The 16,277-nt window shown below is 44.2% G+C and overlaps 1 protein-coding gene across 1 annotated transcript in view; it reads left to right on the forward strand.

The window, feature by feature from the left end:
- Positions 1-865: 865 nt before the first annotated feature.
- Positions 866-16,277, forward strand: part of CD80 (CD80 molecule) — a 32,318-nt gene continuing 16,906 nt past the window's right edge. Inside the window, 3 exon segments of the mRNA NM_001042642.2 lie at positions 866-891; positions 2,374-2,672; positions 13,927-14,244. Of these exon segments, the coding sequence (NP_001036107.2) occupies positions 2,573-2,672; positions 13,927-14,244 (418 nt within the window). The 5' untranslated portion in view covers positions 866-891; positions 2,374-2,572.

Raw genomic sequence — 16,277 nt, forward strand, 5'->3', positions numbered from 1 at the left:
AATGGAATCAAAGTGTGGATCCTGCAGGCCCATGCAAGGTGCTGTCAGGTTCCACCTGTGCAAACAAGTACACTGGTCCAGCATGGGTCAGCTGCTCACTCACAGGGGCTCCAGAATCCTGCAAAGGGGCACACAGGGGTGGGTGGCAAGCTAGTTGGAAATGGGAGTGATGGGCATGACTAAAGTCTTCCTCACCCCACCTGAGATGCACTCAACTGTGGCTAGGGTGACCAGAATTCACTGTCCAGCGTCGCTGGCAAGAGCCCACTCTCTGAAGATGGTGGGATGCAGAGGTGGGAGTACAGTTGAGGGTGATCTTGTGAGCTGAGCACTCTCCCACAAGTGTCCCCTACATATGAGGTCGACAGCTTATTCCTGCAGGGACTCAGGAGTAACTCTGGGTGCTAAAACAAAACTTGAGACCAGCACAGGAACAGCCAGCCCATGAAGTTCGCCTTCCATCACACAGCAAGGCTAGCGGGATGCCCCTCCCTCTTCTTGGGCATCATTCTTCACTTCCCCTACGCCGCCGGGTGCTCTTGGTGTTTTGTGTTTGTTAGTCTGTGCACGGTGGTGAGGGAGGCTGCTGTGTGATTTGCCCCAGACACAGCCTCTGCAAAAGCAACTGGGAGAAGTCAGCAGCAGAGGCAGCTTCCTCTGCTGTCCAATAAAACTGCTTGCGCTGACAAAGTACTTCTGAGTCAATTCAAATCTTCTGTCAAGCAACTGCAGGCTAGAAGGGGAAATGCCACCTCTCTGATAGACGACCCACCCGAAGAAAACGGAGCGACTCATCATTGCTTTATAGACTACAAGAAGAGAACATCTCAGAAGTGGAGTCTCATCTGAAATCAAAGGAGTTAAAGAAAAAGTGGAATTTTTCTTCAGCAAGTAAGTACATTTACTATTATCTTACTGTGGGATAGCTTGGTAGAACTAGTTACCAGCAACCTCACTGCTTTTTAAACAAACACACCGCCACTACCACCTCCTGGATCCATGCTTGCCCTCAAAGGAAACTTCAGGGTCTCATTCCCACAGGAGGCTGTGGCTTCCCAACACATTTGGAGCATCATAGTCAGCATTGTGGCCCTTTATTTTAAAATGTCCTAGATGCTAGCAAATATTATTTTTGTGGGCTGTATTTGAATTTCTCAAGCCAGTAAAATTCAAGTGAAAGTCGGAAAATCGCTTGAGCTTGGGAGGTTGAGACTGTGGTGAGCTATGGTCACGCCACTGCACTCCAGCCTGTGCGACAGAGCAAGATTCTATCTTAAGAAAAACAAATTCTGGTGAATAAGTCTCTTTTAGCTAATCCTGCCTAAAATGCATGATGACTAACAAAACAATATGGCGTGACGAACTCTAGCTTCAGCGTGGTCTCCAAAGAGGACACTCAAGTATTCTCCGAGCAGCACGGAGCTGTGTCCTAGTAGCAGCCTGAAGGCGTGACGGTGGAGCACAGTGTTCATTTTCATTTCTCAATTTTGACATATTTACTGGAAAAATTAAACCCTAGCCGTCTCACATGAGATCACATAATTTTTTTTTTTCTCTGTCACCCAGGCTGGAGTGCAGTGGTGCAATCTTGGCTCACTGTAGCCTCCACCTCCTGGGTTCAAGCAATTCTCGTGCCTCAGCCTCCCAAGTGGCTGGGATTACAGGCACCCACTACCGCACCTGGCTAATTTTTGTATTTTTGGTAGAAATGGGGTTTTGCCACATTGGCCAGGCTGGTCTGGAACTCCTGACCTCAAGTGATCCGCCCACCTCAGCCTCCCAAAGTGCTGGGATTACAGGCATGAGCCACCACGCCTGGCCCTGGAGTACATAATTTTAATAAGTAACGTGTGCAGTGTCTTTTTTCCCTCCCTTTTTATGGATAGACTTTTCTGGTTATTGAGATATCATACCCCTTTATGATATGTTATTTGAGCAGCGGGTTTAAAGAATTGAGATACCTGTTTTCTTATGTTAATATGTCAAGAAAGAAGTTATTTCATAACTTAGGTCCTGCCTTGGACAAAATACACCCTTACTGTCTGCTCTGTGTTTCTTGGTATGTTCAGAAGAGAATTTGAACTTTTGGAGGCTGGCTAGCAGATATGGAGGGTCCTTAGAGCTCTCTGTGTTTCTAACCAAATCTTAATCCCGCCTATTAAGTAGAAAGCCTTTACATGGAAGGGCTGTGGTTGGTTCTTGGAACTGATCCCTTCACAGAATTTCAACTTTCTTTCCCTCAGGGTCATGCCCTGCTTTAGCGGTTGCTTAGGTTAAACTCTCTAACTAATTTTAGCAGGCAACTCTGGAGTTTTACAACTCACAGTAGGCACACCTTCCTTCCTGGATGACTTTTATTTGTTCCTTTTTCAGGTTGTGAAACTAAATCCACAACCTTTGGAGACCCAGGAACACCCTCCAATCTCTGTGTGCTTTGTAAACGTCACTGGAGAATCCTCTGGGCTGGCAATTGGATTGTCACCACCCTGCCTGTTTTGTGCCTGGGAAGTGCCCTGGTCTTGCTTGGCTCCAAATTGTTGGCTTTCACTTTTGACCCGAAGCATCTGAAGTCATGGGCCACACATGGAGGCAGGGAATATCACCATCCAAGTGTCCATACCTCAAGTTCTTTCAGCTCTTGGTGCTGGCTTGTCTTTCTCATTTCTGTTCAGGTAAGCAACTTTCAGGAACTTAACGGAGTCAACTGCTACAGGGTTAAGAGAAAGGAGGTGGGGTTCTCTGAGCTGCTCCCTTCTATTATCCTATCAGCTGGAAGGAACCTTCAGGGTGTTTTCAGAACATTTTAAAGATGAGAAGACTGTGGTTCAAAGAGGTTAAAGGACATTCCTATCATCACACAGCAAGTTAGCAACCAAGTTAACTCAAGAACGTACAAGGAAGCATGGAAGGGACGGTGTTATTTTAACAAAACCATAGAGCTGATTCATAATGGTCTCTTTCATTAGATGAGTATTAGATGCTCACGTACATTTTGTGATGTGCTAATACCAGCCTCAGAGTCCATTCCCAAACTATATTTTCATGATACAGCTCAGTGAAAGTGTCCTGCTTCTAAAGTTGAACAATGGTGATCTTCTTTCCAATTTGAAGGCGGGAGAGTAGTTGAGGACAATTCCTCTTAATGACGTTAATCTTCTTAACCTTCTTAAGTTCCTCTTAATACATTAATCTTATTTGTTCTGTTTTGGATGCTGAGATCTTTTTTCAACATTGGCATCTGACTTTAAGTGGTATCAGATTTAACATAAAATTATATTTTTAGTTGTTTCTAATCTGCCACAGAGGTATTACATATACGTCCTGAAAGTAATAATTTGACTTCCAGAGGTTTTTGTTCCTGCTCAGGTGATCTTAAGAGTGCTGAACTTTTGGGACTGTCAAGAAGGGTGAGGCTTGTCCCTGCTGGCAGGATGGTTCTGATTTTTTTTTTTAAGTCAGAAAACAAAAGATCTGTTTTCTAGTGAGCAGCATACCTCCTGGTTTCCCACAAATCAAGAAGTTTGGGCTCCAGCATGATTTGCCAGTCTGCAAAGACCTGACTATTAAGGGTTCTTGTCTTAAAAACTTCTCACGTAAAGTACTGCCTAGAATATCAGAGGTGTGAGAGAGAGGTAGAGGGAAGGGAAGAGGAGTTGGGGGCACACAGATTACTTGACTGCAATGGTGGTCATTTAAAATTTTCTCTCCAGAGCTATTTTGCATTGTTTTCAGGACCAAGAGAACCATGGCTTACATTTCACAATTTACACCTCAGATTTTGTATATATTTGACAGTTACATTACATTTCCAACAGTTACAATTTCCTTCTGGGGAGCTGGGGAAGCATTCCCAAACTAGTCTTCTGGGGAGTACAGAGGAGTTTAAAATATTTAGAAGGAAATTTGTACAGGCTTCCCAGAAATAAGGGAGGTGGGAAGGGAGAGAGAATAGAAAGAGGGAGAACGATAAAAAAGTAAAAGAAGACATAAAATAAAAATTAAAACCCAAACTTTAGAAACTGTACCAGGAAAATTAGAGTCAGAGTTAAATGGAAAGAGATCTTTGAGCTAAAGAAAGATGTTTAGGAAAGCACCTTGTTCTCCAGCTATATCCTGATTTTACTGCTGCTGTGACTAAGTCAATGAACCACCTACTGTGTGCCAGGTGGGCCATAAAGTCGAGGCTAGGATTTCTGCACTCAAAGAGGTCTGCATATGTTAGTTGGGGGAATGCAAAGCTAACCCATGTAAAACAAGCAAAGAGCAATGAAATGCTTTGCCCTGATTGTAGGAGCCCAAGATCTGGGAAAGGGGGTACCAGACTGGGCTGCAGCAAGGAGGGCAGGCTTTACAGAGGCAGATGGATGATGGAGAGAGAATTCTGGTCAGGGCAACAGCCTGGACAAAGGCATAAAGGTAAGGATGAGGCTGGCACAGGTGTTCATTCTTTTGTTTAATCATTTATTCATTCAACAAACATCATCTACAAGCAAGAGACTTTTCTTGGTCCCGGGGACATGGCTCGGGCGTTTGTGAAATTTACTATCATTGGGAAGAGGGAAAGTAATCCAATAGCCACTCAAATGAATGTGTTTGTTTGTTGGCCAACAAACAAAGCCAAGTGCTTTGAAGGCAGGGCATAGGCACTGCCTGAGAAAGTGCTATCTTCCCCTGCCAGTGAGGAGTGGCAGTGAGCTATGGGAGGAGCAGAGGAGGGACTGGCCCAGTGAGCAAAACCAGACCCTGCAGCACTTGTGGGCTGTAGTCACGAATCCACATGTTATTCAGGAGGCTGGAAGGGCTTTACCCAGGGTAGTGGCGTGGTCTACCCCAGCTCTGTTCCCACATACCCGTAACCGGGGGGTTTTGCTAAATTGCAGTCTCTAGTGCAGGGAATTTTTTAGAGAAGTGAATCTATTTTGCATAATGCTGTAATGATAGATATAAGTTATTATAAATTTGTCCAAATCCATAGAATATGCAATACCAGGAGTGATCCCTATCGTGAACTCTGGATTGGGGCGGTAATGATGTATTAATGTAGGTTCATTGATTGTAACAAGTGGACTGCTCTGGCGCCGGATGTAGACAGTGGTGGAAGCTGTGAATATGTGGGGAGGGAGTATATGGAAATCCTCTGTACTTTACACGCAATTTTTCGATGAATCTAAAGCAGCTCTAAAAGATAAAGTCTATCTAGTTTTTTAAATGCTGTTTCCACTTAGGTGGGTCTGGGATGGGCCTGAGATTCTGCATTTCTAAGAAGCACCTAGGTGATGCTGATGCTGCTCCGCATACACTTTGAGTTTCAGTAGTAAAGGTGTAAATAACTTCAAAAAGGAAAAAGTGTTACTGAAGAAGGGCTTGTAGGGCAGCCCCCATGACTGTGCAAAACCTATTAGGAGGTTATTTCAGTACTTACAGTAACTGATGATGTGTTTGATGAAAAGAATTGAGTCAGAGGGAAGTTGATGGAGAGTGTGTACCATGTAAAATTAGTGAAGACTGCCCAACGGGAGTGTAGGTGTGAGTTGTGCGTGGTCTGTGGGGGGCGAGATTGAGTGAATAAAGTGGAGTAGGATTATAGAGGGCTTTATTCAGGGCAGAGATTTGCCACACTAGGTCTTCCTCTCCTGCCCTGGGTCAGAAAGCTATACCATGGCAAAGGTGTTCCCCCTCTCCTCCTGCCCAGTCACTGATGCCCAGGGGAAGGGACCCCTCTTTCATGCACAGGGTGGAACCAGCCAGGCTCCTCTCCCGCTCTAGGTCGGCAGGCACTGTCTATGGGGCAGAAACGCCTGACTTTGTACTCCAGCAAAGTACAATAAGTGCTTTGTCAGTAAGTAAGTGGCAGTAAGGCAGAGGCTCTACCAGGGCAGCCCTCAGAAGGACCAATGTGGGCAGCTTTTCTTTCGGAGCCAGAGTCCTTTAAGAGAGGGTCAGGTCTAAGGAGAGGGGAAAGGCCTCCTGCAGGAGGAGGCAAGAGATGCAGGAAAAGCATTGCCTATAAGTTTATAGCCTGAGAACTCAGAGCTAGGAGAAAAGAGAATGCCCCAAAGTGCCACCATTCACAGAACACATCCTCCTCTCCCCGCAACACATACCGCTATGCTGCTGGCCCAGGGGTCCCATGACCAGTGATTGTTCCCATCATCACCCTGACAACTGTTGTTCAAGTCCCTGAGCATTTTAAGGATATAAATACTGTGTAGAAAGAGAAAAAGTAAGGATCAGATGGTACAGAGTATATGAGCGGGGTCTAAACAGGGGGAAAAGTCAGGAACAGTGTGAACACCAGGAGACACAGGTCTCAAGCCTGCGGCTGCCAGAGGCAGCTCTTCCTGTCTCCTTTGTGTGGCTAGCACCTAGCCCATGGCTGACACCAGCCCTGTCGGTGCTAGTTCACCTAATCAAACATTGAGAGGGGTCCAAGATGGTCACTCCTGTTGGAAGCGTGTGCACAAACCAGGAACGGTAAAATCTCCAGGTGGTGAGACAACAGGTGACTTTCACGCTTTTCTATATCTTCCATTCTTTCTAAGAATGTTTATTTTATAGTCAGGGAAAACGTTTATTTAAAAAGCACACTTGTGTTTACAGGGAGATCATGTATGCCCTGTCATTTGGTAAGTTTTAAGATGTTGTGTCAACTGCTTCTCTCCCTTCTCCACCAGCAGTGGCGATGCAGCTCCCTTTCTGACTGCTGCTGGGTAGAGGTGCTGGATGGGCTCCCCATGCCAGCTAGGGGCACTGAACTTACTTCAAGAATCAGCCAGTTACCATGGTGATGTGGTCCTGTGGGGGTGTGGTTCAGCAAAGCAGGCTGTTGTGCATGAGAAAGAACAGCCCCATTAAAAATCTGTAGAGCCTTCTACACTTAAGAAAGCACTTTACATCTGGTATCCTGTGATCACTGTGATAATTATGTGAAGCAGGGAAGATAGTTATCTTGGTCTGTTTTGTGCTACTATAACAGAATACCTGACACTGGGTAATTTAGAAAGAACAGAGATTTATTTCTTACTGTTCTGGAGGCTGGGAAGTCCAAGGTCAAGGGGCTCACATCTGATGAGGACCTTCTTGCTGTATCATCCCATGGCAGAGGATAAAAAGGCAGGAGAGCACGCACGAGACACAGAGTGGGAAGGAGGCCAAAACCATCCTTTATAAGGAAGCCGCTCCTGCTGTAGTGAACCCACTCCCAAGAAAATGGCATGAATCCATCCATGATGGCAGAGTCTCCATGACCTAGTCACCTTTTAGCAGTCCCACTTCTCAACACTGTTACACCCAGAATTAAATTTCCAACACCAAAACTTTAGGGGACACATTCAAATCATAGCAATAGTATTATGACTGTTTTACAGAGATGGAACCTGAAGCCCAAAGAGGTTACCCACCTTGCTCATGGTTATGATTCTAATACACAGTGGATGGAGCCAGACCTCATTTCCTCATGCCTAGACATGCATTCAGCAAGTATTTACTGAGCACCTACTATGGGCCAGGTCCCGTTCTAGACACTGCAGATATGGCAGTGAACAAAGGAGGAAGCCTCTGCTCCATAGATCCATACGTAATTATGTATCACATATACATGTAAATATACATCACAGTTGTAAAAATATATATCAGTTGGAGACAAGCCTGAAGAGAAACAAATCAAGCAAAGAGACTAAATAGTAGCAGGATGGAGCTGGGCAAGGAGGATGATGCTGTTCAAGGAGAGTCAGGGAAGGCCTCTTTGACAAGGGGCCACGAGAGCAGATGTGAGCAAAGTGAGACCTGAACTGTGTGGATCTCTGGGGAAGACACTGGCTCCCTTTAATGTCCCAGGTACTGTGGAGGACTTTTATGAGCAGTACTTCATTTTGAATCCTCACACCCACTGGGATGGGTAGGTCTCACAATGCCCATTCAAAAATGGCAAAGCAAGCTCAGAAGTTCAACCAGGTTTGAAACAGTAATATTGAAATTTCCGGGCCCTGACTCTCCCCGCCAGAATCACTGAAGCAGACAAAACCGTTAGAGACATGTCAGTGTCAACCGCTTTTTGTCCGTGTGTGACAGAGTCCCTAAAACAGACAAAACTGATATAAATTTGTTGGGAAAATTTATAATGACTGTTTTCTGTCTCTGTGTGGTGGAACCCTGAAAACTGAGTTTCTGTGTGAATTTCCAAATTGTTCAGAAGATTTTGGTTCCTCTTTTTAGTTCTATTCTTCCTCACGCTTATCCTCAGAAGGCTGGACAAAAACTCCTTAGAAGCCATCATCAAAATTACATGGTTTCTCTTTCAGTTACGCTATCTCTTTTGCTAACATCACCACATACCAAAATCAGTGAGAAATATTGGATTCTTTTTGGGTGGGAACAAATAGCTCGGTGGGGAAAGACTATATTATTGGGGGCCCAGATAAGTGAGTTGCTGTCTGTCTGGCCCAAAGCAAGACCAGAGTCCTATATCTGACATAACCCTTGAGTGAAATGAAAGGTAAGAGTTAGCAGTGGGAGGAGGGAGAAAGAAAAATTGAAACTCTTACAGAAGACCTGCTATGTCCTTGGGACTTTTTATTTATACCATTTAATTGAATTGAATTTTCCAGTGATCCCAAGGGGTAGGTGTCATACCAATTTAGAGATGAGGAAACAGATGAAACAGCAAGTGGCTGAGCTGGAACTAGAATCCCATCAATGGAGATGGATAGCCCATGTTCCTTCTATGTCTCATTTTGCTTTCCTTGCAACACTAGGAGTGTCTGGGTTGTCATTTGATCTTTAGCTAATATAGCTTCACTTTGAAATACGCTCCCCTCAAGTATATCTTTTCATTTCTTCCCTTCTTTCAGTTATATTCCCTAAAGCAGGGACTGGCAACATTCCACACAATTGCTGAAGGGGTGCTTGGACTATTCTGCATTACCTCACTTTGCTATGCAAATACCCACCATCACAACACTCTCTTGCTCAGTGCTGTGGTGGGGCCGTATCCAGTCTCACAGAGGCCTGAGAATGGCTGGTGAGATGGAAAGGTGCTAGTGCCCCATGATCCTGCTATCTAAGAAGAGAGAGGGCTTGGAAATGAAGTCCCTAGACATGGGTCTCCCTAAGGGGATCTGTATGGCTTCAGGGAATACAGGGCCCAGAAGGCATAGCATGACAGCACTGGGCAGGGGGCACTGGGGCCTTAGAGGGATGCTGCTTTTAGGTCCTACAACAGCCTAGGAAGAATGACCATGCCTTCTAAACCAAAAATCAGAAAATATAGCCTGCTAAGGAATTTTGGTGCTATTGACACAGAGACTAGTTTAGATATTGATGTGCTGATATTTCTTGGTTATACGGATGGAGAAATGAACAGAATGTTTTAAACAACACTTCTAGCAAATCCAGGCTGGAGGGTAACTGTATAGCATGGACTGCAGATAGCCAAAGAGATAAAGGCAGGCTATAGGATCTATTTAGGGTACCTGAAGACGGTAGAAATAGTCCAAAGGTATAAGCATGGGAGTCATTTCAGTCTGAAACCATGGGATCAATCAGACCTGGAAAGAAAGGGACTCTGTTTCTTATTTATTTATTTATTTATTTAGAGACGGAGTCTCACTCTGTCACCCAAGCTGGAGTGCAGTGGTATGATCTTGGTTCACTGCAACCTCCGCCTCCTGGGTTCAAGTGATTCTCCTGCCTCAGCCTCCTAAGTAGCTGGGATTACAGGTGTGTGCCAACACACCTGGCTAATTTTTTTGTATTTTTAATAGAAATGGGGTTTCACCATGTTGACCAGTCTGGTCTCAAACTCCTGACCTCCTGATCCACCCACCTCAGCCTCCCAAAGTGCTGGGATTACAGGCTTGAGCCACAATGCCCGGCCTGGGACTCTGTTTCTTAAAGCAAAAGGGCTCAGTGGTAGGGCTGGGTTGGAGTAGGGGGAGGACAGTGTTGGCTTACTTACTGGAACTGGGGCCTAAAACTGAAGAAATCAATAAACAAGAAGAATGGCTCTAAAAGCCTGGGCCAGAAAGAAAAAAATGTGTAAAACTGGGGCAGTTTCTTTTCCTCAGCTCAGTTTCCTCATTTGTAAGATAAGGCCACGAGAATGAATGATCATGGAAATCCCTTCCAGACCTCACATTCCTTACTATGACTTTCATATCCCCTGGGGCTGAGTACATTGTTTAACCCATGGTTGGCACTTACATCCAGGCCTTCTCAGGGGACCAGTGGACTTTCTCCCTCACTAGGGATCCTTGTCTCTGTCCCCAACTCCTGGCCCATAGGCATCTGGCTATATACATAAGCAAGTGCCTTTCCATATTTCTGAATGCTCAAGATGTCTCATCATGCTGGGTGTGGTGGCTCAAACTTGTAATCCCAGCATTTTGGGAGGCTAAGGTGGGCAGATCACCTGAGATCAGGAATTTGAGACCAGCCTGGCAAACATGGTGAAACACTGTCTCTACTAAAAATACAAAAATTAGCTGGGCGTGATGGTGGGGGCCTATAATCCCAGCTACTTGGGAGGCTGAGGCAGGAGAATTGCTTGAGCCTGGGGGTGGAGGTTGCAGTGAGCCGAGATTGCGCCACTTCACTCCAGCCTGGGCAAAAGAGCAAGACTCCGTCTCAAAAAAGAAAGAAAGAGAGAGAGACAGGAAGGAAGGAAGGAAAGAAGGAAAGAAGGAAGGAAGGAAGGAAGGAAGGAAGGAAGGAAGGAAGGAAGGAAGGAAGGAAAGAAGGAAGGAGAAAGAAAGAAGGAAGCAAGGAAGGGAAGAGAAAGAAGGAAGGAAGGAAGGAAAGAAAAAAAAGAAAGAAAGAAAGAGAAAGAAGAGAAAGAAAGAGGTGTCATCATATGGAGATGCAGGGGAAGGGGAAGATTCTGGATAACTCTTGAAAGGTAACATCATTGGAAGAGCTTTACCCATTTGGTTGGGTGTTGAACTGGATGTAGGAGCAGCACTCAGTGGTATGTGCAGGTGGAAAAATAAGGCAATTTGCTTGTCAATATATCAATAGGTATATCAAAGGTGTAAGGTGGCTGCTAATATATTGAATTCAACTTTAGGCTGCAAACATAGATTTAGGTAAAGGAGGTGACAACCCAGTTCTACTCTGAGCCAATCACACAGTGGATGTCTGGAATGTTAGATTTAGTGGACTTTGCTCTCTCAAAAAAATATACACACAAATCAAACTGTGTAGTGAGGAAAGTGAGGGCACTCACTTTCAATACATCAATAAGGAACAGGGGCAGATGAGAACCTGCAGAACTATCTGAGAGAGGACATCACTATACTCAGATATCTGCAAGTCTTGTCATGTAAGAAGAATGAGATGTGTTTTGTAATACATGTAGAAGATAGAGGGAAACAGACTTCAACATAAAGCAAAGCAAAACTTCCTCAGTCAAACTGTCCAAAGATGAAATCAAAAGCCTTAGAAGTTAGTAAATTCCCCACCCCCTTGGAGAAAGGAGAATGGGATTCATATTTGGTGTGCATCTAGGCACTGAAATACAGTATGTGCTTGCCATAAATTATCTCATTTAATCCTCATAATAACCAATGTGAAGATTGGGGTTCAGAGAAGTAAAGCAAATTGCTTGAGGTCACACAGCTACTGTGGATTTTATTAAACACAAAAAACCCATGTTCTTTCTACATCAACAACCAGGAGCCTCTAGGCAAGGATGCTAGCAGGGGGCACTTAGTCATGATTGCCTTTAAGGTAAGTAGGGAAGTAGGCAGTCCTGAGAGCTTTAAATCCTAAGTCACTCAAGTGAAAAGAGGAGGAATCAGGATGTGTATTAAGGTGACAGATGAAGGTTTTATTCCTGTGCCAAGCCAGTGAAGTCACATGAAATGGATTGTCTTTAGCTCACTTAATCTGGATAAAATTTATCCTTAGATTTTTTCCATGGTTAAATGCAGTTCTGTAGTTTCAATGAATGGGTGTACACGTGCATATCTCTCTGTGTGTGTGTGTGTGTGTGTGTGTGTGTGTGTGTGTTGTTGCATCACGTGATTGTGGGGAGAGGGGCTGTAGGAGAAACGCAAGGGAAAGGGCAGTAAGCATCAGAGACTAGGTCTTTATAGTGAAATTCTAATTTCTCAAGGCAGTAGTAGCTGAAAATTACCTAATCAAGTGACTAGGCAACAGAGCCAAGAAGGAGGCCTTCTGTAAGTGGGAATTCATGAATAATGAAGATTGATTATGTTCCCTACCTATTTAAAGTATGGCCCTCTTTTTTCTTCTTAGTTGACCTCATCTCCCTCCCTTATTCTTCGTCATGGCTGCAGAATCATAGGCCCTTGGAATCTCAGGCTGACCTGCCCTGTCCTAGACTTCCTGAACCTCACAATCTCTCAGTTGCCTCAGCTGCAAAATGGGGAAAATAATACATATCTCATGGGGTTGTTGGGGGATTAAATGAAATAGCACCTGTCCCCTCCATAAAGCCACCACAGAGGAAGCAAAAAAAGGAAATATTATGAAGAGTAATTCAATATAGGCTATCTAGACAGAGGTGGGCAGCAGCACCTTGCCCTCCTCCACCACCACGGTGCCCAGAACCTTAGTCAGGACTGACTTCTCTTGGGGGTGGTATTGTGTTAGATAAACCAAATAAGAAGTAATAGGACTAAACACGCCTGCTGTAAGAGAAGGCTCATGTGCTCCTAAATCTTGCATGTCATTGGAAAATTCTCAAGAAAAAGGAAAGGGATAGTTTATGTTATAATGATTGGTCCACGAGTCCAATTTTAGTGATTTGTCTTCACTGTTTTCGAAACCAAATTTGTTTTTTGTGCAATCACATTTAGTTTTTCTAAATAGTGACTTCCAAAACCTTTAAAAAGCATTGAAGGTGCAACTGCTACTTTTTGAGGTTCCTCAAAAAATTAAAAATAGAACTACTATATGACCCCAAAATTCCATATATCCATAAGAATTGAAAGCAGGGTCTTGAGGAGACATTTGCACACCCATGTTCACAGCAGCACAGCAGCCAGGAGTTGGGAAGCAAGCAAAATGTGCATCGACAGATGAATAGGCAAACAAAATGTGCGGGGGGTGTGTGTGCATAATATTATTCATTATCCTCATGATCACATCATTACCATTCCAAAGGAAGGAAATCCTATCGTATACTACTTGAATGAACCTTGAGTGCATCATGCTAAGTGAAATAAGCCGATCATAAACAGGCTGTTACTGTATGATTCTATTTCTATGAGATATTTAAAGTAGCCAAATTCATAGAAACAAACAGAATGGCAATTGCCAGAGGCTGAGGGGAGAGGGGGAAAAGGGAGTTGTTTAATGGGCATAGAGTTTCAGATTTGCAAAATGAAAATTTCTAGAGACCTGTTTCACAACAACGTGAATATACTTAACACTACTGAACTGTACACTTAAAAATCAATAAGATGATAAATTTTATGTTATGTGTTTGTTTGTTTTGAGACAAAGTTTCACTCTTGTTGCCCATGCTGGAGTGCAATCTCAGCTTACTGCAACCTCCACCTCCTGGGTTCAAGTGATTCTCTTGCCTCAGCTTCCCGAGTAGCTGGGATTATAGGTGCCCTCCACCACACCTGGCTACTTTTTTGAATTTTTAGTAGAGACAGAGTTTCACCGTGTTGGCCCGGCTGGTCTCAAACTCCTGACCTCAAGTGATCTGCCTGCCTCGGCATCCCAAAGTACTGGCATTACAGGTGTAAGCCACCATGCCCGGCCTGTTATGTGTTTTTTACCACAATTTTTAAAAAATGAAGAGAAAAAAAGCATTGAGGACCCAAAAAGTCAAACTGGATTGATGCTTAGTCACTAGACACAACACCCTAAGTTCTGTTACTGCCAACTTTTCCTGACCATGCAGGAATCTATATTTAATAAATATACAATCCTGTTCTGTTTGCCTCTCCATAGGTGTTATCCACGTGACCAAGGAAGTGAAAGAAGTGGCAACGCTGTCCTGTGGTCACAATGTTTCTGTTGAAGAGCTGGCACAAACTCGCATCTACTGGCAAAAGGAGAAGAAAATGGTGCTGACTATGATGTCTGGGGACATGAATATATGGCCCGAGTACAAGAACCGGACCATCTTTGATATCACGAATAACCTCTCCATTGTGATTCTGGCTCTGCGCCCATCTGACGAGGGCACATACGAGTGTGTTGTTCTGAAGTATGAAAAAGATGCTTTCAAGCGGGAACACCTGGCTGAAGTGATGTTATCCGTCAAAGGTTGGTGGGATTTTCTGATTTTACTTTAGGCCGGCAGATTCTTAATGCCCTTAAAGACACATGGCTATTGATTTAGGTGAAAATTTTACCAAAGAGGGATGTAACTCACTTCATGTCTTGGGGTTAAGTCTCTAGTTGTACGATAAACCCTAACCGGTTTCTAAAGATGTCCTGGAAATATCTGTTAATGTGCATTTCTTGTTCTTTGACAATCCAAGTTCATGACAATCATCCTGGGGCACTGTAATGACCTAAAGAGCCTCTCAATCACCAAGGGGCATCTTTGACTTGATATAGCCTTGCTACTAACTGCACTTGACCCAGCAATATCTGCTTGTGAAAGTATGCTGAAAAGGTAACGGGGCTGGGTATGGTGGCTTATGCCTGTAATCTCAGCACTTTGGGAGGCCAAGGCAGGCAGATCACTTGAGGTCATGAGTTCAAGATCAGCCTGGCCAACATGGCGAAACTCCGTCTCTACTAAAAATACAAAAATTAGCCAGACGTAGTGGCGCATGCCTGTAATCCCAGCTACTCTGGAGGCTGAGGCAGAGAATTGCTTGAACCTGGGAGGCGGAGGTTGCAATGAGCCGAGATCACACCACTGCACTCCAGCCTGGGTGATAGAGCAAGACTCCATCTCAAAAAAAAAAAAAAAAAAAAGAAAGAAAGAAAAGAAGAGGTAAAAAGAACAATGGAGGCATAAAATCTCTTTCAGGTAGTATATGAATGTCTATTACTATGGCTATTTTACTATTATATTCTAATATTTTCAAAGTGATCATTTACTTATTGCATATTTGAAACTCTAATCTAGCAGTCAGTCCTAAAAAGTTAGATGTTAGAGAATTGGGCCAGGCACGGTGGCTCAAGCCTGTCATCCCAGCGTTTTAGGAGGCCAAGGTGGGTGGATGGCTTGAGCTCAGGAGTTCGAGACCAGCCTGCCCAACATGGTGAAATCCCATCTCTACTAAAAATACAAAAATTAGCCAGGGGCGTGGTGGCTACTTAGGAGGCTGAGGCAGGAGAATCATTTGAACCTGGGAGGCGGAGGTTGCAGTGAGCAGAGATTGTGCCACTGCACTCCAGCCTTGGTGACAGAGCAAAGACTCCGTCTCAAAAAAAAAAAAAAAGTAGACTACAGAGGAGGGTGAACATTTCCCTAGTGGTAGAGACTCTGTCTTAAAAAAAGAAAAGTTAGAGAATTGAATGCATAATTAATTCCTGCCACAAGGAAAAAAACTAATCTATGAATCATAGCCCTATTTATCTACGTACTGTGGAAGGCAAGCATTTCTGGTCTCAGAAAGAAAGGCTTTTGTAACCGCCCAAGCGGTTTACCTTGCCTGCTGCCTAGACAGAGCCGATTCACCAAGACAGGGGAATTGCAACAGAGAAAGAGTAATTCATGCACAACTGGCTGTGCGGGAGAGCGGAGTTTGATTATTACTCAAATCAGTCTCTCTGAGCATCTGGGGAGCAGAGTTTTTAAGGATAACTTGGTGGGTCAGGGGAAGACAGTGATCTGGGAGTGCTGATTGGTCAGGGATGAAATCATAGGGAGTTGAAGCTGTCTTCTTGCACTAGGTGGGGGCCACAGGATCAGATGAGCCAGTTTATTGATCTAGGTGGTGCCAGCTGATCCATCAAGTGCAGGGGCTGCAAAATAGCTCAAGCACTGATCTTAGGAGCAGTTTAGGGAGGGTCAGAATCTCGTAGCCTCCGGCTTTATGACTGCTAAACCATAATTTATAATCTTGCGGCAAATGTTAGTCCTACAAAGGCAATCTACTCCCCAGGCAAGAAGGAGGTCTGCTTTGGGAAAGGGCTGTTACCATCTTTGTTTAAACTATAAACTATAAACTAAGTTTCTCCCAAAGTTAGTTCAGCCTACGCCCAGGAATGAACAAAGACAGCTTGGAGGTTAGAAGCAAGATGGAGTCAGTTAAGTTAGATCTCTTTCACTGTCTCAGTCATAATTTTGCAAAGGGGGTTTCACTTTAATCACAGTATAACAGAGGATACTGAAGGAG

The sequence above is a fragment of the Macaca mulatta genome, chromosome 2, assembly GCF_049350105.2.
Source record: "Macaca mulatta isolate MMU2019108-1 chromosome 2, T2T-MMU8v2.0, whole genome shotgun sequence".
NCBI lineage: Eukaryota > Metazoa > Chordata > Mammalia > Primates > Cercopithecidae > Macaca > Macaca mulatta.